At 42.6% G+C, this 26,501-nt stretch overlaps 1 protein-coding gene across 1 annotated transcript in view; it reads left to right on the plus strand.

Moving 5' to 3' along the window:
* Positions 1-26,501, plus strand: part of DRC11 (dynein regulatory complex subunit 11) — a 102,197-nt gene that overhangs the window by 19,722 nt on the left and 55,974 nt on the right. The window contains exons 5-6 of the mRNA XM_086615760.1: positions 205-410; positions 24,176-24,260. Of these exons, the coding sequence (XP_086471886.1) occupies positions 205-410; positions 24,176-24,260 (291 nt within the window). The remainder of the gene's footprint in view (positions 1-204; positions 411-24,175; positions 24,261-26,501) is intronic.

The raw sequence follows: 26,501 nt of genomic DNA on the forward strand, positions 1-26,501 counted from the left end.
GCAATGTTGTTAATTAATACTGAAACACTAACAATAGCCCATTGTGTGCATCCAGGCACTTTTTATGAGCACAGGGGTTTTTTTTCCTGGCTTCCCGCAAATAAATTAAGGCTTAAGCTCGGATTCACTGTCAACCTGGCATTCCAGTTTATATTAAGTTTCTTTTAATTCATACCTTTTATTTTCTCCTCTTGTGATTTTCAGAGCTTACCACCTCGCTTAAAGGCAACGAGTGTTTCGCAGATGCATGCTGGACAAGCAAATGCCCTGCAAGGTGAGGATGCCCCACAGGGTGAGGTCCAGGAGAGACACAAGGAGGCATTCATCAAAGACAAGCTGAGAGAAGCAGAGGGGCTCAACATCAAGAAGACTCTCCAGGATCAGATCGCCCAGTGTTTCATCGAGTGCCGGTGAGAAGAGACAAACACTTGCCCCTTATTAAGCCCGTTTGCCCTGAGGAGCCTGATTTTGCAGTTCTTACAAATTTTCAAAATCCATATCAGAGGTGATCCCAATCCCAGCTGCAAAACCGAGTTCCTGAGCAGCAGGACTCCTGACTAGGGAAACCAGAATAGTGCATCGCTCCTTGCACAGTCCAGCAGGGATCAGAGATGCACCTTGAAAGACTGACTGCAGAATCAGGTCCGCAGAGATTAAAGTGGGGAACACGTCCAGATTTCACGTTAGCTTGGGCTCTGGCTTTGTAATTAGAAGCAGCATACTTAAAGTTTAGGAACACTGACTTCTTTCCCTGTCTGAATACACAAGGTTTAAGAGAGAAGGCAGTCTTCCATGAGGCAGAAGTATAATTATTTGCTATAGCAAATCACGTCACGTCACTAGGTGCCTGCTGATGGTATTATCCAGCCACTGAGATGAATCTGAAGTACTTTCGTACTTGAGGCCTGACCTTCAAGACACTCCTCCAAATGTAACTTGAAGTAGTGCTGCTGATCTCAGTGAAACTTCACGACTCAGTAGAGTTAAGCACATACTTACACATTTTTAAACTGAGTGCTGACACCTATAGCTCTCAGGAAGTTTACTTTAGCTGAACAAGTTTTGAGACTGGCCATTTTAATATGGCAGTACTGTAAAGCCTTATACTAAGGAATACAGGCTGGTTTTATGATACAGGTCATTTTTTTTTTCCAGGATTTACCTCATCCAGTGGGTTAGTATGTAAAAGTAAATTGGGAAGCAACGCCCAAAAGTTCCAGGATTTAGCAGCGAGGTTTCAGCTGCTCTGCATAAAACTGCTCTGCAAAAACACTTCGTGTTCTTGTGTCTTGAGCTGCTTAGTGACGTTACAGGGCTTGTATTTGTCTTGTGGACTAGTGTCATGTCCTTTTGATCATTCAGCATTTTTTCAGTGTCCTAGACCTGCCTTCGGCATGCAGTTTCCAGCTGGAGACAAAAGCGTTCTAATGAAATCCTGCTCTATTTATTCCTTGGCTACTTTAATCAGGCTTTGGTAGCTGTATGACAGTGTAGTGTTAAAAAAAAAAAAAAAAAAAAAAACAGGAAAAAAAAACCAACAAAACAAACAACAAAACCAGCACTTTCACAGGTCTGCCATGATCTATTTCTCTTCTTTCTTGTACTTTTGCCTCTTATAGACACTCAAAACTCTAATATACTTTTACACCATGTAGCTCTCCTTTAGAAGGAACTGCTGGTTTTACAAACCCCAGTTACTACAAAGCACTTCCCCATTCCCTAAATCAACCCTGTTCCTAAGGCCTGTTCTGCACACTCCTTGAGCTGCCATTTCCTGCTGCTCCCCACAACTCCCAGCATGTTCTGAGATACAGAAAGATCTTATTTCCTTTGCTCAATATTACTCATCTAACAGTAATTCTCTAACATAGGTCAATTGTGTCCAATTAACTCGACTCTAGAGCTTGAGGAGAACTAACTGAAATACTGTGTGAACCAATAACAATGTTTCTGTAGGAGATTAGCAGAGAACAGTCAACCTCCTAGAGAATAAGGCTGAGCCATAAACCTCTTTAAAGACAGTTATGAGACATTATTAGAAGTAAAATCCATTCCACGGAGACTCTTAATAGCGAAGCCAGCCAAGAGCCTAACCAATCTAAAGGACCATTTGGAGGAAGCCGAAGCCATCGTTCGATTAAGGCAGGCAGAGAGGAATGGCTGAATGAGCAGTTCATCAAAACCTGTGCTACCTAAAGTATAAGCAACCTGAGTCTCATGTATCTAGGACACTCTGAAGATGTAAGGTGGAGTGTAAATGCTGAGCTTTCTTATTCAGTAGCCCTTACAAGTGAAATGAGACCTCGTTGCTGCATTTATATCCCAGATGTGCCCAGGGGCCCAACTTTAGGTGAGACTTCAAGGCTACAGGCAGACACAGTCAGTATCCCAGCATATAAATATGTGATTAAACAAGTTATAAGGAGTTCTTTAGCTAACCTTTAAGTTGTCTGGTCTAGTCAGGTTCAGTAGTCTTGAATCTCATCTAGACTTGAAAATTAACAAAGATGAAAGCAGATGTTTGAATATAAGCACCACATTAACTGATCTTGAGCAGCTTTATGGATATGCCTTTCCTGAGCAAGTGATTATATTAAATGGAACTAAGATACACCCACACATAGAGTTAATCAATGACACCACTGCTTATAGATAAGCCTTTAGTCAGACACATCGTTCTGCTGCAGCTGAGAGACTAAGAATACAGCTCCCCTCCAACCTTGCAGAATAACCACAGGCAGAGCTGCTGCTCTGCCCATGCATCTGAAACAATCTGATATTAAAAACATTAACCAAAAAGCAGGTTTAAGCTAAATCAGACCGTTTTGATAGAGCACAGTTAAAGAAATGCAGCATGTGCAGGTATGTGCTGTGCCTGAGTGCAGGGTCACCTCTGATGGCAGAGGGGCAGTGATGCAGGCAGGGCAGCGTGTTAGGTCATACACCCCGTTACCCTTTTAAATTAGCTGTCCAGCATCATCTCTAAGCATCAGTAAGGCACGTTTCAGCCAAGACTAGACAGATCTCATGGATAAAAGCAGTTCTGGTGGTTTTGCAGTGTGGTAGATAAAATCCTACCCCCAAAGAAGCCCGTAGGAGAGCCGCTGTGAGCTTCAGCAAAGGCTGGACACCACCCAATATTTTAGTTCATTTGAATCTGGCCAAGTGATGCAGTGATGTATGGAACAGAGAGGGGTCAGAGCGAGCTGCCCACCATCCTGCTCTTCACAGGGCGCTTCAAAGTGACCAAAACAATTTTCCCTGCAGACATACTTGCTTGCATCCAAAATAGGTTAAAAAAAACCCACAGAGCAAATTTCTACACATGGGGAGCACGTGTGTCACACAGAGCCAAGCTTTCCATGTGGTGCATGCCAGAGACACAACAGAACGAGCAGGAGTTGTGTTCTTGCTTCTGCCTGGCCTGCTGAACAGTGGCCAGATCTCAAGTGTCAAGGTTTACATTAATTATTACCTGCCAGGATATGTTTTGGCTCTCCACTAAGCCAGTCTACGAGATCAACAGCTAAAAGTAGCTTTATAAATTATTCTTTAACTAGGCTTTTTGACAGAGTTTACCACTTTCCATAGTCTATTAAATAAACAGATAGCTGAAGGGGAACAAAGATTCTTTTGAATAAATTTTGCTGTATGTACTGAAAAAATAACCCCAAACTTACATATTTTATCCTTCAATTGGAAAAGGATGTGATAGGAAATACAATTAGCAGGTATTGTCTTTCAGCACAGCTGCTATTAGATTACAAAAGCAATGAGCACATATTAAATTCTTCACTTGTAAGAACTGCTATAAATATTTACCACTTTCTTTGCACAAGGGCACAGGCACAGCTTCAGTTGCTTCAAGACCCAAAACAGCTTCCTATGAAGATCGGTTCCAAAAATGCAAAATAAAGCAAAACCCAAAGGAAAAGATTAAATGAAAACGTTCCAGTTACTTATAGCAATTCCACTGCAGAGAAGGCAAAATATTTTTGATATAACACTGTGCATTTCGCAGCCTTACCATCCTTCACTCTGTTTATCTGTATTGACTTCTGTGGAGCCATTGTTGTTTGGCTTGCAAATTCATCACATAAAGCTTTCTAGATTTCTGTTTGGTCTTGTCCCTACATACCATGCTAGAAAAAAAAATAGTATATTGTATTGTTTGGGTTTTTTTAAATGCTCTTTTTAAAAAAGCATCATGTAGTATACCTGCTACAGGCCTCCCTTTTTTTCAAGATAGCTGCATGAGTCACAAAGCAGGAGTACAAATGTTCCAAAATTAACAGTTGCTGTGATTATATACATCTGAGTCTGGATTTTAATAACTTGACTCACACAGATTCCAGCCATTACATTAATAACAGGGTTTCATATTAAGATATAGCGGTTGCATAGCTGGGGGGTTAGTTTCAATTTCCTGTACTATTCCAAACCAGAAACATTTTTCTCTAATTTCACATTTCGGGTTTTGCACTGCATATGCAAAAACTGTCATCGTCGTCTTCTCTGCTCTTTACCCTCTGTACATACCAATAGTTCCCAAATTAGGCATCTTCCTTGGAGTCATCCCTAAAATAAATTTAAAAAAGGGGTGGAGAGAAGAGGGGAGAAGGATCCCCTTATTACACCGAGACATATAGTAGTATCTTTGTCTAAGAAGAGTCTTCTCTGACAGAAATCAATACGAAGGATAAGAAATCAAGATGAGGTTTTTATTAGCAGAGAGAGCCTCGAGAATCGCAGGGGAGAGCCGAACACACAGGCTTTGCTGTAATGTGTCTCATGCCCTCTAGCTGTAACAAATTACGCCGTGAATTTCTTGGAGGATTTATGCGCCGCTGCTCAGCGCTCTGGGGAGCGTTTAATCAGTGGCATTGCTGACCTAATAACAGGGGATCTAAGTAATAACAACTTTTATGTACGTTATGTGTTATTCCCACAGATTTGGGGATTGGTTTTCTGGAGGAAGGAGGAGGCGAGGGGTAAATGTGCTTTCATAATAGGTTTACACTTTACTGATTAGCTTTGAATGATCTTCTTGCTCTGCCTGCTGACTTGAGTACTGTCAGAAAAAGAATTGGCCAAGCTTCATGGTGAGTGAACGAGACTCCTTCTGAAGCAGGGGGTTCCTGCCCTTTATTTATTAATTTTGAACGTTGCCGGCAGCCAGACTGGGCTTTGATGCAGAGGAAAGGAGAAAGAAATAGGAAGTGATGATGTTATATTTCTGTTTTTTCACGAGAGTGTTTTGTTGAGCTGAGTTTACTGCCAATACATACGCCTGTTCACAGGGCTCCCTGGGCAGCAAAGGGGTGGGGAAGGAGGAAGATGAATAGAGAGAGCGCTTTTGCACTGAAATCCCATGGAATAAGGAAAGCATTCAGTTGTGTCAGGCGCTGCCCATATTGCATTTCGCACTCGGTACACAGCGCTTTTTACGAAGTTAAGGTCAACGTGCGTGAAAGCTGCCAGGAAATCCATCGGCAACTGAAGTTGTGCCAGCAGGACAGACAGACGACACCTCGGCAGTGCCAAGCTGTGGCACCGCCTCCTCGTACCGCCTCCGCTCTGCTTCAGAGGAATCGTTGCTTTGAGTCCATCCAGACCCGTGTTATTTTTCCAGTCCCATCTGGCTCATCATCCATGCCCTCAGCCTGCCAGAAGTGCTTTCCAAGTAACCGAGGAGTACGGAGCGCCGTCTCTACACAGTACGGCAGCAGTTCATGAAACAGCTGATAGGAAAATTACTTAATAACCAGTTTTCGTGCATGGAACCTCTGTGGCAGACAGTTCTCTTAAAGAGTAAGCTCCAGTCTGGAAATCCTTGGAACAATCAACTCCTTAATCACAGTCTTCTTTCCATACAACACCCCGTTACTCTAAAAAAAATGCATTCCTTTCTTCCCTGCTACCCCTGCAAGGGCATTTCTCCTGTAGGAACCTACCAAAAAATGCCTCTCTGCTGTCTGGTACTTTATATTCAGCACAGACAGGAGTTACTGCCCACAGGAGCCGTTTATAGATGGGTGATGAACTGCTCTCTTTCACCTCATCCATATTGTCGTCACTTGTTTTCCCTGTCATCATTAAAAGATTGTCACATCCTCACAAGCCACTTATATGCAACTTTCCACTCAGGAGCAAAAGTTACCAGCCAGAAGCACCTGTGAGCTCTACATAAAAATCAGGATATTCAAATGGAGACACATAAGGGGTTGTCTGCTAATTCCACGAGATAAGGAAGAGCTGAAGTCAATTACAAAGAGGTCTGTATCTGCACCACAGTTTTCTCCTCTCCTTACCTGTTCACTGGAGTTTAATATCTCTTCTCCTAGACTTGTATTTTGTGCACCGAAAGCCTACACAAACCAAATTCTTTAGGAAATAGCACGAAACCAGTAGAAGCTTCTTCTGAATCCCTCTGCCACCTGTCTGGGTTGGTTATCTTCTCTGAGTCTTGTAATTTTTCTCAGGAGAGTGAAGACAAACTCTGAACTGCAGAGATGAAGCTCCGAAAGAGGATGGCACAGGCTTGGGTGTCCTCCTCTGCCCGGGTACTTTGTCTTCCTGCAAAACTACAGAAACATTGATAAAGACAGTGAGTGAGCATCTTTCCTGAATGTTGGCTAAGCAGTAGGACTTCTATGTTCTTCTTTCATCAGGTCTGCTGCAAACAAGAGAGCAAGCTCAGGAAAAGCTAAAAAATAGTAGTTGTGGTTGTTTTTTTTTTAAAGAAAGCCAAAATACATCTTCCATAAAGGAGATATTCCTGTTGGTCTGTAAATGAACTGACACAGAACAGTTATTTCATGTTGGGACAAGACCTATCTTTTACAAAGCCTCCAAGAAAGGGCTAGAAGATACAACATCCGTTTTCTCTATCACTGGTTTCACCTCTTTTTTGACAGAGCTAACAACTTCACATTTTGCAAAGGCAGTCATCTCTGTGTCACAACAATTAGTGCTGGTACAAAGTGCTCTCTGAATGCCTTTTCCCATGCCAAAAGGCCATTCTGCAGGAACAGTTCATGTTGAACATCACTCTTCCTCAACACAGCTCAGCCTACTCCCAGATGTTTGACTGTACCTCACGTCGACAGTCAAAGCCAGCTTCAGAATCCAACAGGAGCACCACAGCCGTGACAGCACATAGCTCTGGCAGCAAAACCTGTCCAGGGCCCTGCATAAATATTCTGGCAGCTTGACCATGCTGAGCTCCTCGCCGCGAGCAGCCGTGCCGCTGAGCCGGAGCCGGTTAGCTCAGAGTACATCTGTGGGAACTCAAATCCTGCCTTTGGGCTCCCGGGTGATACAACCTCGAAGACTGATTAATTAACATAATTAGGAGCTGTAAACATTAATGGGTAATGTTCAAGCCTTTCCCTAACACATTCTTAAAGCTTCCACAGAGTAGTTATCTATTGACTAATTTTGGCAGTCTTTAGGGCTGGAGGGAGCAAGGGAATGGAATGCAAATGCATCACTGGCTTACTGGAGGAGTACCAGAGCAAACAGCCCACCGGGTCTCTTCGAAAAGAGAGAAAATAAGTTATCATAAACAAGAGGATTGTTTGTAGATGGCAGGGAGGAGTGGAACCCACAGTTCTGCAACCTGTTTTCCCATTGATTGGAGTCAACTGTCTAGCTTTGACAGCCATTAAAAAAAAAAAACAACCAAACCTTCACTCCTCCTTTCTTGCTTATGGGAACACCACATTGTCCTCTTTTAAAAGCGTGAACCCCTCTAATTCCAAAGGAGGGACAACTGTTATTAAGTCCATCTGTAGTTGATCTACTTTACGGGGTGTCCATGGATTTACAGGAGGCAGGGGACACCTCTGGAAGCTTCTGTGCAGTGGCAGAAGTTGCCTACTTCAGTGCATGCTAAAAATTTACGAGTGCGCTGACATTAATGGAGGTGGCTTGATGGCTTTTGGGGGGATCAGCCGGAAGCCCCTGGATTCATATATTTCTCATACTTGGTGAAACACAGATAAATCTTGGTGGCAGGTATCTGAAGCAGTAAGACCAGGTGAACCTTGGTGTCAGGCCTCCAGAGAGGCATTGATAACATCACTAGTTCTGCTTTCTAAATCACTGCAAACTCTGAAATATGTTGCCTTTCTAGTTTTGTAAGGCTCCTTGAATTTACACTTCCGTTTATGATTGCCACCTCCGTACAGTGATTAAAAACATATGCAAAGGACTCTGCTGCTAAACCTTAATTTTGCTCACTGAAGTATCAAAAGTTTGAAATAATTAAGGAACAAAAAGAAGATTTTTGAAATATCTCAGGTGCAAATCAAGATTCCCGAGGGTAAGTCATCCTCATGAGCTATGATTTCATCACCAAGTGCACCAACGCTGCAGATAAGCACATCTTCACCCACTTTCCAAATGCTACTTTCCCTTCCAGATAGACATTCGGACGTCTTAAATCACAAAGTTGTTAATGGTCTTCCCCAAATCATCTCCCTTTTCCTGATAGTTTGCTTACTGACTTTCTGTTACTGAAAACAGGGTCAGGTCCTGATACGTCCTTGTTCTAAGCAGACTCCCATCATCGACTCCCAGGGAGGTTCATGAAAAAAAGACACTTGTTTCTGAGCAAGTTTACAAATATCAGGGCTTTTTCAAGGGTGTTACAGACAGGCAGAAGCACATACTTTTGCTCCCCAAACAGTTTCACCACCAGTGCAGGATCGGGGAAAACTGTTTCAGTGCGGTGGCACTTTGGGCTTTTCTGCCATAAGCTCAATCGTAGGTCTTCTGCCTGTGGTGGGGCTTTTCCTCAGCATCTGGCAGGAACGCTCAAAACTTCAAGTATCTGCAAGCACATACTCATCTTTTCATCAGGCGTGATTTGCATTGCACACCTCTTGCCATGCTTGCATGTAAATTATGCATTAGCAACATTAAAAGCTCATTCAGATCTGAACAGTCACACATTAGCAAAGCCATAATGAGCATGGTTCTTCTTCAGACCAGTCTCTCCTCCTCCACTTTTCTCCTCAACCTGCTTGCTTCTAAATCACTTGCCCAGAAAGACTTAACCTTTTCCCCCACCCTGTCTCATGGTCCCAGTTTCTGTCTCTGCAGTTTTCAGCTGTTAAAGCTCTAATCACTCTGGTGACAATAGATCAAAGGCAAGTTGCAACTCCTTGTTCTAAATCTTGGGAGCAAAAGGATGGGTCCGATTAGATATTCTCATTTATTCAGCATAAGCAAAATTATGTCTTTAACTAATCTCCATCTTGGAAAAACCTGAATCACGTGGACCAGTATTTTCAGACTTACATATCATTAGTTGAATGCTTAATATCTAAACTTTCAGCCCAAATGGTTGGTAGCTTGACAAATCCACCATCAGCTGAGAAACAGAGCTTTGTAATGGATAGTGTCAAGCAGTGACACTGGGGAAGTGTTGAAACCAGAACTGGAAAAATCAGTACAGCTGTTCTGGTGCTGTTGGTCCCTGCTCAGTGCACTGCAAAGTGTGCACAGCTGTTCACGCAAGACAAGAGCCAGGATAAGGTTAACCACCAGAGGTGAGAACACAAGAGGAACAACAGCAAGTAGATACTTGAGCATACATGAGACATCCCCCATGAAGCCCCAGATAAGGCAGCAATAGATAAGAGGAAACAGGTCTTACACTTTCCTCCCTGCCATGCTGCCAATGACCAGGCTTTCTGAGGGCCATTTTTGGTGCATAACTTCTCCAGATATTTTATAGGGCTCCATAGCCTCCCCATCACAGGCCCAGTTCCAGCACCGTAGACAGTGTGGTGTGGAGACAGTCGTAGGTGTAGTTCTGCACGGACAAACAGGACACCTCTTTATTCTCACTCTCTCATTCCTAAGAGCACAATATGGGACATGGGAGTAAAATGGATGCGACAAGTAAGGCCCAAGCAATAAGCCTCAGCACGTGTATTTGGTGGTACGGTTCCTGTCCAGCAAGGACAAATTAGAGGACCAAAAGCAGTCTTTAGTACAAGGACAAATTGCTCTGTCCTATCCTGCTACTCATTTCTAGCCCTATTCTTACAGGCATACCTATCCTGAGCACGATTCCATAGGGTGAATTCCTGGCTTCATTTGCTTCCTACTTTTTGATTTGTAGCACTACAGAAGCCACACTGACCATTTACAACAAATTTAGGTTTCCCTTTTCTACCTTCTTCAAATGGCGGGAAGTGACCCACAGATGCCCACAGCCCATTGACCTTGAGTCTAAGCCTCCAGTTTAGCGTTACAGATCCTAAAAATACTCACTCCTTTATATGTCGGAAAGTCTGGAATCAGCTAAAATAAATAGCATTACTCTGAGTTGGTCCCATTTGCAAACAAGAAAAAAAACATCTTGTAACTAATTAGTTCATTTTCCTAAAGTACTCATACCCGTTTATAATACTATTTAGGAATTAAAAGTCTGAAAGTGCTCAGTGTTACCAACATAATGCAACAAATCCCCCACAGCTATTCTCAAGGACACTTCCCAAACTTAGATTTATTTGTTGTCATAGATACTTACACAAACACAAACACCAGTTACATTCAGGGACCCACACTTGCCAGCAGCTTGTTATAATACAGCTCTACATGTTTTAAAGACTGAATTGGGCTTTTTTCTGGAAAATACTGTAGTAGTGTGCCCTGCTCAATGGATACGTTGGGTTACAGTTCTCCCACACTGCATTTTCTTTATTCCTTTCTCAAGCAGAGTCCTAATGCAGCAGACAGGCTTTCTAAAGGCAGGAACAGACAAATGGGGTGTTTAGCACTGATAACTGGGGACTGATTTCCACCTCAGAGCTGGTTTCTGTTCCAGTAATCCAACTCGATGCCTACACTTGGCCCAGTGGGGTCCACTCTGCCATCCGATCTATCCTTGTTTTGACCAGCGTAACATAGTCCTAATCAATAAGAAAGGAAGAAGAGCATGAATCCCAAGAGGAAGAGACCCAGCCCAGCTATTTTTTTCACTCCACTGTGACAGGGAGAGGTATCTTCTCTGGCAAGTTCATACAGAGCAGGCAGAAGAACCAATTTTCCCACTTCCCCATTTCCAACTGCAAAGTGAATGAAGATATACTGGGATACAGGAACAAGAAAGAGGCAGAAAAAAAAGAATCAGGAGCCCCACTGGTGCCAGGACAGAGAGGCACTGAAGAGCCAGTGGCTGGCAGAGGAGAGGTATTTGAGAGATATTCTGGGAAAAGAAAGACCAAGGAAAAGCTTAGAAGTGAGAAGAATAAAAAGGAACATGAAGCACAGAGCAGTGGCTCCCAAGCTACAGCCCTTGCTCCACAGAACCATCTCTTTGGAGAAGCAAGCAGAGGAGGTAGAAAAGACATTTTCAACCTTGGTTGTGTAGGATGCAAAGAAAGGAGGCGAGTGGGGGAAAAAGAAACATGGTATGGACTGACACAAGCAGAGCAAAGTGGCAGCAGAAACAGTCATGAGGAGCTGGAGAGGCAGAAATAGAAAGGGGAGATGAAAGAGGCTTATAACTGGGGAAAAAAAAACACTATAGGTTAACAATTTGAAAAATAAGGACAGTCAGAACCAAAGACTGATAGAAAATATTTAGTGTGCCCAGTGCAAAGACAAAAGAGCAGTCCTCAAACGTGTGTGCCTGCAAGCAAGCTCAGGTGGATATGTAAAAAGAAAAAAAAAAATAAAGACTCAATTGTCAGGAAGTCAGATTTGACTGTGGAGATGATGAAGGCATACAAGTTATGGCTGGGAACGTGGCTGTGAATGACAGCCTGTTATTCTTTCTCACAAGAGAAATAAGGGATATATTTAATCCCAAAATACTGTTGTTTCACTGTTTTCACTGGCAGTGGGTGTTTTGCAGTTTACACACTGAGGACTGTAGCAGCAGTGTCTGGCGTGATATAAAGCTAATTCAGGACATCGCAGCTTCAGTACGCCAACATGTTTATTTAACAAACCCTTGACAAGTTACTTAAGTGTAGATTTCAAGTGGATCCCACACCCAGAAGACTTGCATCATCTAGCATAGAAAATCCAGGCTTGCACTGGAAATTAGTGTAATATCTACCAGACCACTGAGAGTGCTTCCCCTCCAGTCCCATTTCTCCTTGCCCTCCCTTGCCCATACCTTGGCCAAAACAGCTCATCTCTTTTTGGAGTCAAATATCAAAACCACAATTAGACTCAGCTGCCATAAGGTACCCCTGAGGCTGAGAGCACAGCTTCAGTGAAAATAGGTTCTTAGGTGGTTAATAAAACATCCAGAGGCCTTTGGATGCCTTTAGATTTGCATCTTTGGGCAACCTGGTGTAGTGGAGGGTTTCCCTGCCCATGGCAGGGGGGTTGAAACTAGGTGATCTTTGAAGTCCCTTCCAACTCTAACTGTTCTATGATTTAAATAGAATGAGTTTATGTCCTTCAATTTAGGGCATAAGTCAACTTTCAGTAGGGGTAAGCAGAAACAACAGAGAGTTGAGGGGAGAAAAGGACACAGGCAGCAGAAGCAGGTTATCTCATCAGCCTCTGGATTTCCATAGTGGACTAGCTGGTCCAGGCCCCAGGTGACAGCACTGCACTGACTGCAATCCCAGGGTTGGCATGCATATCAAGGGCCCATGAGAGAGGGCATCTTTTTTCCATTGAGCTGATTATTTCCCTTGAGAACACCAAACTACCCCTTTGCTGCGTGGGTAGTGTGCTGCACGGCTTGGCAAGCAGCTAGGTAAACCCTTCCCCGTGCAAAGTTAGCATTAAAGTTGGTCTTATCCAAATCCTGTGCTTGCATTGAATCTTGACTTAACACCGAAAAGGTTTGACGATAGTATTTCTGCGGGCAGAACAAGAACTTGCCTGAAACCTGAGTCTCATCCACTCTGTCCAGAGTCAATATGTTTCAGTTTTACTGAGAATTTCAGCGCTGGGGAGATTAGTCAGACTCCATCAAGCATGTTGTTTTTATTATCCAGGTCAGAGTCCAGGGCTTTTAAGTCATGCTGCATTTCAGTCCTGTGCAGATACAACAGAAAATCTAATTATTTATAGTAATTTACTTTAAACACGCCCAGCTATTAACATCACAAACTAGCTATGTTTTGTCTGCTGTGTCAGGCATCCTTAGGACTTAGCAAGAGCAGTACTAAGAGTTACCATCCCAGGCTGAATAAGAGACATTTAACAGCACACATAAGGGGGGTTGCTAGTTCTTGTTAGGCTCTACTTTGTGCAAAAGAAATATATTGACATAGCACCATTCAGTAAGATCCCGTACCAAACACAACATCGTTTGACTTGGGCAAAGAGCGTAGAACCATTTAAGAGCTGGTTCAGTGTTTATTGAGGTATTTATGTAATACCAGAAAACTGCATTACCTTTAACTAAAACCTGTTCAAAGACTCCCCTCTCGCTTTTTAGAGTGTCTTACTGATGCAGTAATCCTTTGGTGGCTTGGAAAGGAAGTTTGCTCTCTTATCTGGTATTCCCCATCACATAGGGAGACTGGCTCTTTCCTGCAGATTTTTCTGGAAAGCGTCTAGTCCAGCAAACAATTTTGAAGATACTAGTTTAAAGCACAGCCATAAGTTAAAGGCTGCAGTCTGTGTAGCTGCAGGAGTCCTCAAAGTATTCCAAGTCAAAATACAATTGCTCCGAGGGAGCAAATTCCAGAGCCGGAGCTCTGCCATCTTTTGCATTGCATACATGTGCTTCCCATCATTGGCTCAGCTCCGATAGCTGCTGCAGAGGGGGTAACGCTATGCCCAAAATATCGTTTCTCCTTCATTCTCTTCTGGGAAATCATGTATAATGCATGGTTTTATTCTTTAGGTATTGCAAGGTTGGCAGTTGCGGGAGGCCCGGGAACAAGTGGGAGTGAAGGTGGGAGCAGCTGATTGTAGCCTCTCCCACATATGTGCCTGTATTTCATTCCTGTCCAAAACTAATCTTTACATTCTTTGCCCTGGGGAGCTCTGCTAGCCTATAATAAGGCCATTCCAGACAACTGATCCTCTGTATAGACCTGTGAAGCAACACATTTAGATCTCCAGTATTGAAAAAAGTACAAAAAGAGCCCTAAGATGTAGCAAGTGAGTAAACCTGCCCTTCAAATTGCACTTCCCACAGCAATTTACCTGTTACACCGCTTGGGTAGAAGGAAATTACCGATGTTTGGGCACTTTGCTTCTACCAAGAGTGGGCTGCAGATCTAGTTCCAAATTCCCAGAGGACATTGAGGGTGGTAAGGTACTGGAACAGGTTGCCCAGAGAAGTTGTGGATGCCCCATCCCTGGCAGTGTTCAAGGCCAGGTTGGATGAGGCTTTGGGCAACCTGGTGTAGTGGAGGGTGTCCCTGCCCATGGCAGGGGGGTTGGAACTAGATGATCTTTGAGGTCCCTTCCGACCCAAACCATTCTATGATTCTATGGCATCCCCATGCCTGTCCCTGGGTCTACAGCCAGGTGACTGCCTCTTCTGCCACGTGTACACAGCAACTCTCTGCAGTGCCAGCCTCACCTACCAGAGAGATGCTCAAAACCCACATTATTAAGCCAGCATGTGAACAAACAATAATAAACCCCCTCCATTTTGTGCTTAGAATTGATTAAATTTGAGTGCATCCCAGTGAGTAGCGTGTGGGGAAGAATTCAATCAGAGAGGCAATGCCAAAGTTCTACAAAAGGCATTTGATTCTTTACTGATCTCTAAGATTGTCCATCTTTTCAGCCAGTTTAAGGACACTATGGAATATACACAAGAGAGTTGCACTAAACACATACAAAAATACAGCACTCCAACTTTTCTTTCACAAAACTAAAAGATGAGGGTTAATGAACTCAGCATCTCAAGGCATTACAATGTGTTTCTTGGACTGCAGAGATGACTGGGTTTTTCAATTAACGCTGTTGATAAATGGATGCTCTTAATACCAGCCTGAGACTGGCTTCTAATTGAGCTCATCTGGAGTGTTTCTCCCTGTCTTTTCTCACACTTTTTTAAATTGCCAAAGCAGAGATTCTAAATTACTTTTCTTGCTACTGAGCTATTTGGTTACTAGCATTGACCAGGAGCCTGTAAACATCTCTAACTTTATATACCCAGATTCTCTGCACTATTCTTCAATATCAGTCTCAGTTTTTTTCCTGGTTTTATACTCCGTGTACACCTGATTGTGATTTATTCAAATAAGGCTGCACAAGCCAATTGGGATGAACATTGAAAAATCAAGCACTGTGACTGCTTTCATATGCATGAAATTGCCTCAGATTTATCATTAAATAGTTCATTTAAACACTTATGCAAACCACAGAGAACCACATCTCTTGAAGGGGACAAGAACATCAGCAGCAGTGAAACAGAGAGCAGCATATTTGGTTGCCTTCTTTAAAAGTTAGGGACACACTATGTGCCATTTTCAGCTTCTTATTCCCCACTGAAGTTTTTCTTCTGCATCACAGGAGCTTTTCAAGGAAGTGCAGCCTTAGCTCCAAGTAGTGCCATTAGCACAGCACGAAGATATTGGTCCTAAATGAAGTAGCAAGCCGTGATGGGATGCCTGACAGATGCTGATTACACATTGTCCTTTACAAACACCTAAAGTCGAATCATGGGCAGGCAGCAGGTCAGAGGCACAGTGATCCATGAATGGGACAGTCATGACGTAGTGGCTGAAGAGGACAGTATGCCCATACAGATCATTTTAATCCAAGGAGGTGAAAAACGAGGAAAGTTTAAGTTATGCCAGAGTGAGCTGTATTTCTGCACTGATACCGTCGACATAAGGCAGACAGATCTGGCTACTGAAACGTGTCTGATGCCACCTTCACTATCACCGCAGATTTACCCATCTTCTTCACACTGAAGTGACGCAAGCAGTTACAAAACGGGTGCAAATCACATCGTTTTACCACATTTACATCAGGTAGGCTGGGTTGTTTTAACCACTGACACAAAAGGCTACACCTTACTCTCACGTGCTATGCTGTATTTATTGCAGTATTTAAATAAGGGTAGATCAAAGCACAAAGCTTCTCTGTTCATTTTCAGGCTCTTAGTCCCCAATTTTCCAGATGGATATAAAGGGTGCATATCCTGCATACCACATGCAGGGAGTTTGACACGTCCCGAGTGCATTGAATTTATTATGCATGCACACAACTATCCATCCAACATATGAGCATTAGGTTCAGGGAGAGCGCAGTCATTGAGGAGAGTTTTTAATCAGCTGATACCACTAATACCCTTGAAATACTTCAAGTACCTTTCACAGTCGGGTGGTGGCAGAAGAAATACAGCATGTGCCAAAACGTTTCAGAACAAGGAGGAGGGCAAAGTCCCAAGAGAGCTGACACAAAACTTGGGTGCAAGTGACGCTTTTCCAGGTGGGTGACCTGTCCAGGGCACCATTTCTCAACCCTCCTCAAAGCGTTATCTTCAGGTTAAAGTGATGGGCCATGACAAAACAATTTAAAGCTCCCATGCCCAGTTCACAGCCCTCTTTCCCTCCCATAAAGATGCACATTTTTTTTTTGCTAGCACCTTGACTTCCAAGACGCAAAAGCGATCACTCAAATTTCTCATAAACAAATCCAATAAGACAAAATGCTTTCTCTACTCCATTCCACTCCAAATCCCAAAGAAACTTGTGATGTTGGAGGGCAAGTTATTTCTTTTGGCTGGCCTTGCTACAGAAAGTCACATGCTTTGTTTTCCTCTTTACAGAATTCATATTGTGTTAATAAAGTTCTGTTGATTCCCTCTGGCTGACTCTGCAGGAAAGCTATTCTCACAAAGCTTCTAGTCTGAGTTAAAGTAATCTTGCTTAAAACTGGCCATAATTGTTTCAGTCTCTTAAGTTTAATACTAAGCACAGGAAATATTGCCAATTTGAGTCAGGATTCAGCATTCTGTGAAAGCAGGATAAGCTGACCAAAGGTAAGGAATTCAGTAAATGCAAGGGGAATTTGACCTGGCGTTTCTTTGAGCCAGCTTCTGTATCCTTGACCTCACTCTAAAGGGAAGGGGAAAGGTAGAAGAAAATAAAAACAGATGAGAGTTTAAAGGAGAGTTGCACACTCCACAGTACTCATTTACTCCATCAGCCAAGACCCCCAGACGTGGTGCTGAGCCCTGAGGGAAGTTCTTCCTCCGCAGGAAGGATGGCTCAACCCGTTCTCCTTACAGCCAGGTTGGCAGGATCATGTTCCATGAAAGGCTGTAGACAGTCAACAGGAAGCTGACACTGGGAGTAAGGCTAGGGACAGTCTGACTGTGGAAGAGGGGGAGCAGCCCTTCTCCTTTTGAGGCACTTTCCTTTCCTCTGGAGGAAAACAGCCTGTTCCACGGCTCCGGCAAACATAGGGCGATGAACAAGTCCCAAAGAGAAGGACAAGCACTAAAAGAAGGAAAACAAAACGTGGGTGCAGTGTTGAATGTCAGTATCTGTTCTGTAGCTTTCCAAGAAGGAAAAAAAGGCAGGATTGCTGGCTCTCTCAGGCCTGTTTCTGATAAGCAAGATTTTTACCCCAACAGAAGCACATACAACTTGATGAATTCCTCACTAACAAGGCGGTTACTGGGAAGCCTGGCAGGGCCAGCAGAAGTAGAAATACTACAGACTAGAGACTGCTCTGTGACACCATGACATGCCCTGCTCATTGCTCAGAAACCATTCCCTCCAAGGGCAGGGATGGGACGTCCAGGTTGTCCCTGAGTCCACCAGGAGATGCTTTCCCTGTTACTGCAGAGAGCATCGCACCAGGTTTACCAGCAGCTCTGCCCAAGACTGTTCTGCATTGCAGGAGTCAAGCAAAAAAAAAAAAGTCTAAATAACCTTATAAAAATCTGCTTTCCAGTCCCCTTAATCTTATTTCCATTTCTGTGCCATGGTGGGTAAATTTAATACTCATCTTCTCTAGGTTTGTCTATGCTTTCAGTATGGGTTGGATGTTACTAGCTCTTACAAAGGAGTTCTGTTACGTAGGTCAGGATACACCTTCTCCCAGTACTGAGTCAATTCAGATTTGAGCTCTAAGGAAGCTTTTGGCAATATTTTTTTAGGGGAGGGAGGAACATGCAAAACCAGAGCACCAGAACGTTTTATGAGTGTTGATATTGTCAAATTTTTGTTCCGATTTTTCCAATTTTTTTTCAAATTTAAGCTCAGATTGAAACTGTAAAATAAATCTTTTTGTTTCTCCTTGGCATTATTCATTCCCATATTGCCTTTTATTTTCATTCAAAAACTTAGCAGTAATTTGCAGTGGTACCTTCCCATGTCTCTGATTCAGTTCAAGGAGAAAAACCTATTGCCATTTTAAACCAGGAGTAATTTTTGTCAGAATTTTGAAGTTACCAAGAGGTCAAAAAATCCTTTTCCCACCTTTTCACTTATGGTTTACAACAGGAAACAGGATAACCAGGAGCCCTGACAGAGAAGGCTCATGCCCAAGTCTCTCCGAAGGGGAACAGACATCCCCTTTTTTCCAGTACATTGATTACCTATTGCTATCCTTACAAGACCAGAAGGATCCTTGAAAAGGTGAAGTAACTTTATGACAAAGCAGAACCAACTATTTAACTGTAAGAACTCAAGAAGCTTAAGAACAACTGTACTGGGTCAGCCAAAGGTCTACCTTTCCTGGCCAATAATACTACATGTAATAAAACTATCAGAGAGAATTACCACATTCCACATTGAGGTCTGTCCCCTCCAACAACTGTTCCCAACTGTTACTTGGCTTTGAAGCTCACTTCTACCATTTCAGATCTAAGGCAGACGTCGGGTACCCAAAAGACCATCTATTGTTTCTAATTATGGTAGTTACCGCAATAAAGGATATCACCTTTCCCCACAAACCTTTCGCACTCATTCCTCCATGGGAATGTTTCTTCTTGTACGTTGTTGGTCTCACAGTACTTGATCTTAAGTTTTTGAAGCCGAATATTTATCCGGAACAATAAAATTTCCAATCCTCCAAACAGTTCTCCCTGCAAGCCGCTCCACTGAAGTATTTCCATGCGTAACGATCACACATATAAGCAAACGCTTGGAGGATCAAGACCTTAGATAAAACATAAGTTATAATATGCCTGTGTCCAAACCCATTAAAGATGACAAGAAGCCTGTGGAAATTAATCTTGCTTTATAAGTAATTCTGTATTTGCCTGGGTTATTTTTTCTGGAAGCGATTTTCAAAGAGCTGAAGAAAGCACACCCACACACAAAAGGAGAGAAAATGCTGCAAAGACACCTAAAATAAACCAACTCTGCTATTTAAGTAGTTTGAGAGAACCCTTATCGAGTGGGATTACAGAAACAGGCAAGAACTACAAAACAATGAGGAGTTTATTTCTTTAAAGGGTTCCCCTCCTGCCCTTTCTGTTCCCTTTCTGCGCTGAGCACTCTGCCATCCCTCTGCCTAGAGCGTACAGCCATCATTCATGCCTTTTCTTCTGCACACAGCCCACATTCTTTCTTACCCTGAAAAGAGTTAAACCCTCTTTTTCCTCCAAAGAACAATTTTTTATTTTTCCTGACAAGGCCTTTTATGCAATTAGCTAGAGAAGCCACGGCCAAAAAGAAAGAATAACACATGTAAAACCATGCCAGAAGAACAGAGTAGGTAGTAACTTGTTGAGTCTATTACCAGAAAAAATGTTTAAATCAATGGTGTGCTCTCATAAATCATCAGCCATATTTAGCCTTAACTATAACCATCCCTGAGCATCGTGGACTAGAGAGAAAACACTTAAGAGAAAAACAGTGATGCTCCTGAAATGAGGAGAGGAAGCAGCAGATGAGATGACCACAGTGTAGGGTCATCACACAGACAAGCAATTTATTTTACAGGTCAGACTTGAGGTGCTGCAGTGTTCAGCACTGAGCAGAAGTTTGCAGAGACTGCCAATCATATTGACTCATACCAAAGTGATTTGGAGATGTTGAAGAACGATCTGAACCTAGTTAAAACCTGGACATTTACGTGGGTCGTGCATTAAAACAAAACTGAGCCCAGAAGAGATGGAACTCTGCACTACGCCATGCAAGGAAAAAAGGGTTTGCATTGCAGACCACGAAAGATTGTTCTTTTTCAATTACACTTGACAGATCTAAGTTACTGTAAGAGGAATAAGTTGGGAAAGGGGGAGAGCAGTAACAGTGAACCAGTGAGCAGAGTGTAACTGGAGAAACAGTGGAAGAATCTCATCAGATCCTTTTCTTTCTTAGCTGGGAGTGGAAGATGGTCTCTTTTCACTCCTCCATCTTTGTTCATCCCCTTAACTCTTCCGGTTGAGCTGGCTTGATTCAGATTTAGGGCTCTCATTCATTCCAATTAGATGACTTTTCTGTAAAGCTGTTTACCAAACCCATGCTACGCTCCCATTGACAGGATTTCAACTGCTTTCCGGGAAAGTAATGGATTTCTCGCATACCGCAGTTTCTAAAGGTCCCTTCTTCAGCGAGGTCCTCTGCAGCACAGAAACATTTAGTAGTTCTGTTAAAGCAGTGGCTCTGACCCAAAGAAAGGTATTTTGCCTGCTGTGAACTCCATTTGGCACCCATCGGTTTGATTTGCAGCAGTGCAAAAGGCTCTCGAGCACAAGGTTCTGCCCGGGAATACACAACAGGGAGCAGGTCACCCATGAGAGTCATCCTCAGCCTGCAGACTTTTTGTGTTGGAAATAAGAGTTTTGCTTCTTCCAGTTCTGGCATTTGCAATTTTTTATGAGATGCTGGAAAAGCACAACTGGTTGTTTTTTTTTTTTTTTTCCCCTGCAAACATTGAGACAGTAAGTAACAAATTGAGTTTTGACTTGCCTTGGAACCAGGTGTTTCTGACATGTACTATGTCTCTCAAATATATTACATACTCCAATACTCTTCTTACTAAGAGCTTAAGCTTTTTGCATTCTCCTCTCCCCATCAAGATGCAACGAGACTTTCAGACTTTCCTGACCACCAGTTTAGTTTTTGCATATAGTGCTCCCTTCTCAGTGACATGCAGAGAAGGCATCAGGATGTGTGAACTTTGTGGGTGTTCTGTCAGCTCGATACAGTGACTGACATGCAAAGGAAACATCCAGGTACTATGAATATCCAAAATAAATTCACGCTATGACCCTTAATGGGCTAAAGCATTACAATGACTATAGTTGCAACTCAACTTTTGGAATCAACAAACAATGCAAGTGCAGGTATAATGCTTTTCTACTCCCCAGTTCAGTTTTCAGGCTAGTTGCTGATTATGGCAACCTTTGCAGCTCCGCTTTCCATAAATCTTGGTTTAAAGTGTATTTGTGCCATTAGTGCCATATAGATGGAACCAAGAAGGATTGCCACAGTGAAGCCCTCCTCTACACCAGAGCTCCTGGCTCCAGCAAAACAGAACAGCTTTCCATGCTCAGGTTTGGAGCAACTTCTTACATCATCTGGATTCTTTTTTTTTTTTTTTCAGTATTATTGCCTTAGAACCAACTCTATTCATGAATACTTCATTGTTTCTAGAAAGTTTCAGAAGGGGAGGACAGTTTAAAATTATTTGAACAAATCTGAACTTTAAAGTAAGCTCAAAATCATTCTGCATGTTTGGAAGGTCCTTATTCAAGAGCTGTTACCTGTTCAACATGAGACATACATGGTGGAACCCTCTTGAGCCATAGATGGCACGTAGCATGCCTGATGGAACAAAGATGTAGGAATACCCTTGGCTGCTCATGGAGTGCATGCTGGCTGCTCATTTTATCCTGATGTTTTGTCATTATCAACAACATTAAAACAAGCTCGTACAAAATAGTTTAACTCCAGTTGAATCCAAATTAGCATCTTATGACAAACGCATGAGACAACTCATTGTGATGCCTCCAAGTAGAACGCTGTCAAAAAGTGAATGAGGAATGAAAATTGAGATTCATTACATTCGAAATGGACTTTTGACCAGGAAGATCAATGACTGCATTTTTCTGCACAGATTTACAGGCCAAATGAATCCCTGGTTTAACCTCTGAACTCAAAGGGTTTCATAAAGAGAGGAATTTGTCTGTAAGGGTCATGCATGTGCATGCTTTCCAGGCATTACAAGATTGAAGTTTTAGTCATTTAAACCTAGAAGAGAAAGAGGAAAACCTGCAAAAGGTCAGTTGGAGAAATAAGACTTAAGAATACTGCTCCCTGACTATGGGACAGCGATTGATGTGCTAAACAACAGTACAGAGGAAAAGGATGAAGTCCAGAAAGAAAACACAGATGTCCCTGAAGAATTAGCATGACTGAAATGTGTGGTGGCTGCCTGCTCTCAGGGTCACTGATGACCATGGGAACTTATATTGTGCACTGCCCTCAACCAAAGACCCAGTCCTTGGGCAACTGACCGGTTAGTAAATGGCTGACACTTTTCTTCCTCTTCTGTGAAGAGATTGGCGTTACCTTCTCCTCACCTCAAGTTATTTTTCAGCATAAGCACTTGCTGTAACTGCTACAAAAAGATGAGATGAGCCACGTCATCCCAAACAGCTGCACCAGCTGTGAGCAAAAGAATTACACAAAACACAAATTACAAACAAACTGGAACCCACTTCCAAATTTGAGAATTTGATATAGTTTCTACAGCACTCAGATATACACTCATCATACATACCCAAAGGGTAAATATTTACATCTCCGAGAGCTGTAAATGATTTAAAAGTGAAAAGCTAATACAAATACCAAATGTTACGCTAATAAATATTGAAAGCTGGCACTGATACTACGTGCAGTAGGTGGTGGACTCCAGACTGATTCTTCACCCGCAGTGCATATTGCCTTTCCTTCCTCCCAGCTGGCATTAGTAAAGTACTAACAGCCTTAATATCAGATTTTGAGAAATGTGTTGCTGCAAGCCAGACTTGTAACAGCATTTAAAACAAGATTGCATTTAACGTAAAACCGAGCTATTTTCTGGCTGTTTGTAAAAAACGAAACACGATCTAACGTTAAATAAACTAGATGATGCAGGTTTTGTGGCCTAAATCCCATTCTTACTAGATGTAAAAAAAAAAAAAAAAAAAAAGACACTAACAATGACATCTCATTGTTCATGCATACTGGTTTCTGGGAATGCAGTGACCAAAGTTTTGCATCTGTTTGCATATAGAACTAGTAATTGTTGAGCATGCAAGTCAGAGCTTACAATCACAGATGAATGTTTGTTTATTCTGTTGTAATTTGTATTACACTGATACCAGCTAGGGATCCAAACCATGCACATGGCACTATAGAAACATAACTGAAGCGCTGTTCCAAGGATCTCACTTTAGAATTGAGTCTACTGCTGAACAGTAGACTAGGAAAATCCCTTAAGGTACCAGTTGTTTTTAAAAAATGAAAGCAATTATTATGAATCACATTGACCTTTCTGAGCTATTTTCTTCTCAAGGGAAATTTAATTTCATTTAGAGGAAACATTACCATTCTGTTTGAGAGTAGCACAAGTATTTTTCAGAAGTGTCAGAATTTTCTTTGGAACAGAAAATCTTCCTGATATTACCAAGCAAAATAAAAATCTTACTGGTATAATCCAAAAAGCTACAAGAGTGAAAGACGTTAAAGAGTCTTACCAGTATAAATGGCTTTTAGACTGTAGTTATTATTTATATCTTTTAATCTCTTTCTGAAAGTTCTGGAAGCACCCTGTGTTATCCATGCCATCCATAATACCTTACCACTAAATCCCTTCGTTACCCCCTCCCCAGCTTCATTTGTCACCCAATTGCGCAAGTCCGTTGGAAATTTTTGAGGGTGGAGATCCTCAAACAGAAATACAGCGTGGAATTTATAGATCAAAAACTGATTAAAATAACATTGATTTTTTTTAAAAAAAAATGCTGGATGTTGAAAGCAGAGCTATAAACATATACATTTTAAGCTAAGTCTCTCGGCTATGAAGTGATGTGCAGTCTTCAGAAATTCCTTAAAACTCTCACTATTTAATGGGCCATGGGACAAGAGACATAGCCTGGTAAATTTTAATTAATTTCCTGGACAAAAGCCACTGTCATAGAAAGCGATCCAGCTCTGTGTTTTTGAATAGAAGGTGAAGGAAGGTGTGCTGCCCCACTATCTAAAAGCTTTATCAACCAGGTGACAAATTCTGGATTTTAATTCCTTTCCCACTTTTGTTTCTCACACAGGCATATCATAGGCAAGTTTCCTGACTATCCTACTGAAGAGGCAGGAGGTTCAATGGCTATTCTTTCTCAAAAAACTCCGGAGCAGGTACTGTCACTCCTCTAACAAAAAAGATTAATGGGACTGGGGAGAGAATTGCCATAAAACATGTCTGTTTAAGTAACAATTTTTTTATAACAATGTCCTCTAGCACTCAAGGAACCTTACAGTTAAAAAGTATTTTGCTGCAAGTTAAAGGATTGTTTTCTTCCAGGATAAGGATAAGGATGAGGGCTGGAGCATCTTTCCTATGAGGACAGGCTGAAAGAGTTGGGGCTGTTCAGCCTGGAGAAGAGGAGGTCCGGGGTGACCTTATAGCGGTCTTCCAGTACCTCAAGGGGGCCTACAAGAAAGATGGGGAGAGGCTGTTCAGGAGGGCCTGTTGTGATAGGACAAGGGGTAATAGTTTTAAAATAGAGGGAGGTAGATTCAGACTGGATATTAGGAAAAAGTTTTTTACCATGAGAGTTGTAGAACACTGGAACAGGCTGCCCAGAGAGGTGGTGGATGCTCCATCCCTGGAGACGTTCAAGGCCTGGTTGGACGAGGCCCTGAGCAACCTGATCTAGTTGGAGATATCCCTGTTCCTTGCAGGGGGGTTGGACTAGATGACCTTTGAAGGTCCCTTCCAGCCCTAACCATTCTATGATTCTATGATAAACCACAAAAGTCACATCCCAAAATTTGTTCCCGTTCAGGATGTGCAGCCACTTAGTCATGACAGAAGGTGCTCAGCCATGCAAGTTATGGACAGATGATTGTCTGAGGGAGCTCAGAGGAAAGGGCTTAGCTACAAAGAGTTGCTCTCCTGTTTCATAATTCACATAGACTGGTGCTAGCTACTAGTAGAAATATGTGTTAAACAGTTTGAAGAGCCTTGGTTTAAAATATGCCTCCAAAGCTACCCCAGAGGCTGAAAGTGGCTCCAGTGTGTTTGCGCTCAGTATCGGCGCAGTCCAGCAATAATTAGTTTAAGCAGAGAAGAGTTTTAGGCAGGCAACCTAAGCCTTGATTTATTGCCAAGGATCATTAAGCAAACTTGAACACTCAAGTGAAGGAAGTATCTTAGTTTATCTTATGTATTCTTGCTGTGAACTCAGTTGTTTCTCCTGGTAAAATCCTTCTTCTGACTTCTCTGGCTGATAATCTCTTCCTCTGATCGTCGGGGTGTCACACAGAGAAAGTGGTTAAGGCCAGTTGAGATGGTGAAGGCAGCAATGGGCACTTGGAGCCGTTTCCACCTACCTACCACAACGATCCTAGCAGGGCGATGAGTCTGTTGAGGCCAATTATAAACAGGAAGCCCTGCACACCAGAGCAGGATTTGGCCCCCGAGCGAACGAGGCATGGTGGCTACTAGTGGGCTAGGAAAACTAAACAGTCCAAACCTGACCTCTGTGATCCTTAAAGCTCCTCTGTTGAGACAGACTCTTGTGTTCATCAGCTGCCTGCAACCGATGATCTAACACTGGTATGGTAAAACAGTAGTTTGGATTCAATCCTTCCCGGAATCGCAGGGAAAAGCCTGGGGTGTACTGGCAGTCTGTATGTGGTTTGAGGGGGTGTAAATACAGACTAGCCCAGCGTAGAGCACAGCACTCTGAGTTACTTTGCTTATAAAAGCGTGCAAGAAACTGCTACAGACAGCTCTCCGTGCCTCACAAACTGAGCTCCTGGTTTTAGGCAAGCTCAGAGCACACTAAGGTCAACCCTGCCGGCCTCTGTATCTAAGCCACTCTGTTGTTCAGCCCCAGACAGAGTGAAGGAGACCCGTCAGTCAAGTTTTCAGCTTCTAAAGTAGAAACACATGCCAGAGTCAAGGTGGCTTTACCGGCTGCTCTGAGCAGCAGGGGAGCCACCCAGCAAGTAGGGCTTATTACTGGAGAAGGCTTTAGGGAACACGATGCTAATTAGACCTGCTACCAACACAGGCAAACACAACTCAAAGAAAGGGTTACAAGAAATTATACAGAGCAAAACTGAATAGGGTAGTAGATTCTGGAGAAATATGTTCTTCCTGTCCTACTCCCAGCTTTGAATTCCCACCTTCAGCTATTTTGCTGTCTTTCCTGGGTATCTGCTTTCTCTTTGCAAAAAAAAAAAAAATAAGTAAAGGAACCCAAAAGTCTAGAGAGATTGTTTCACTGCCTGTTTTCCCTGCATAAAAGAAAAATACCTGCAAGAAAAAAAACCTGCATCTGTTTTCCCAACAAATTTTCACTAGCAATTATCTGACTCTCAAAGATTTTTGGGCCCATTTTTCCCTCCTTTTTCAGCCAGCGCAATCAA

The sequence above is a fragment of the Tauraco erythrolophus genome, chromosome 8 (assembly GCF_009769465.1).
Source record: "Tauraco erythrolophus isolate bTauEry1 chromosome 8, bTauEry1.pri, whole genome shotgun sequence".
Taxonomy (NCBI): Eukaryota; Metazoa; Chordata; class Aves; order Musophagiformes; family Musophagidae; genus Tauraco; species Tauraco erythrolophus.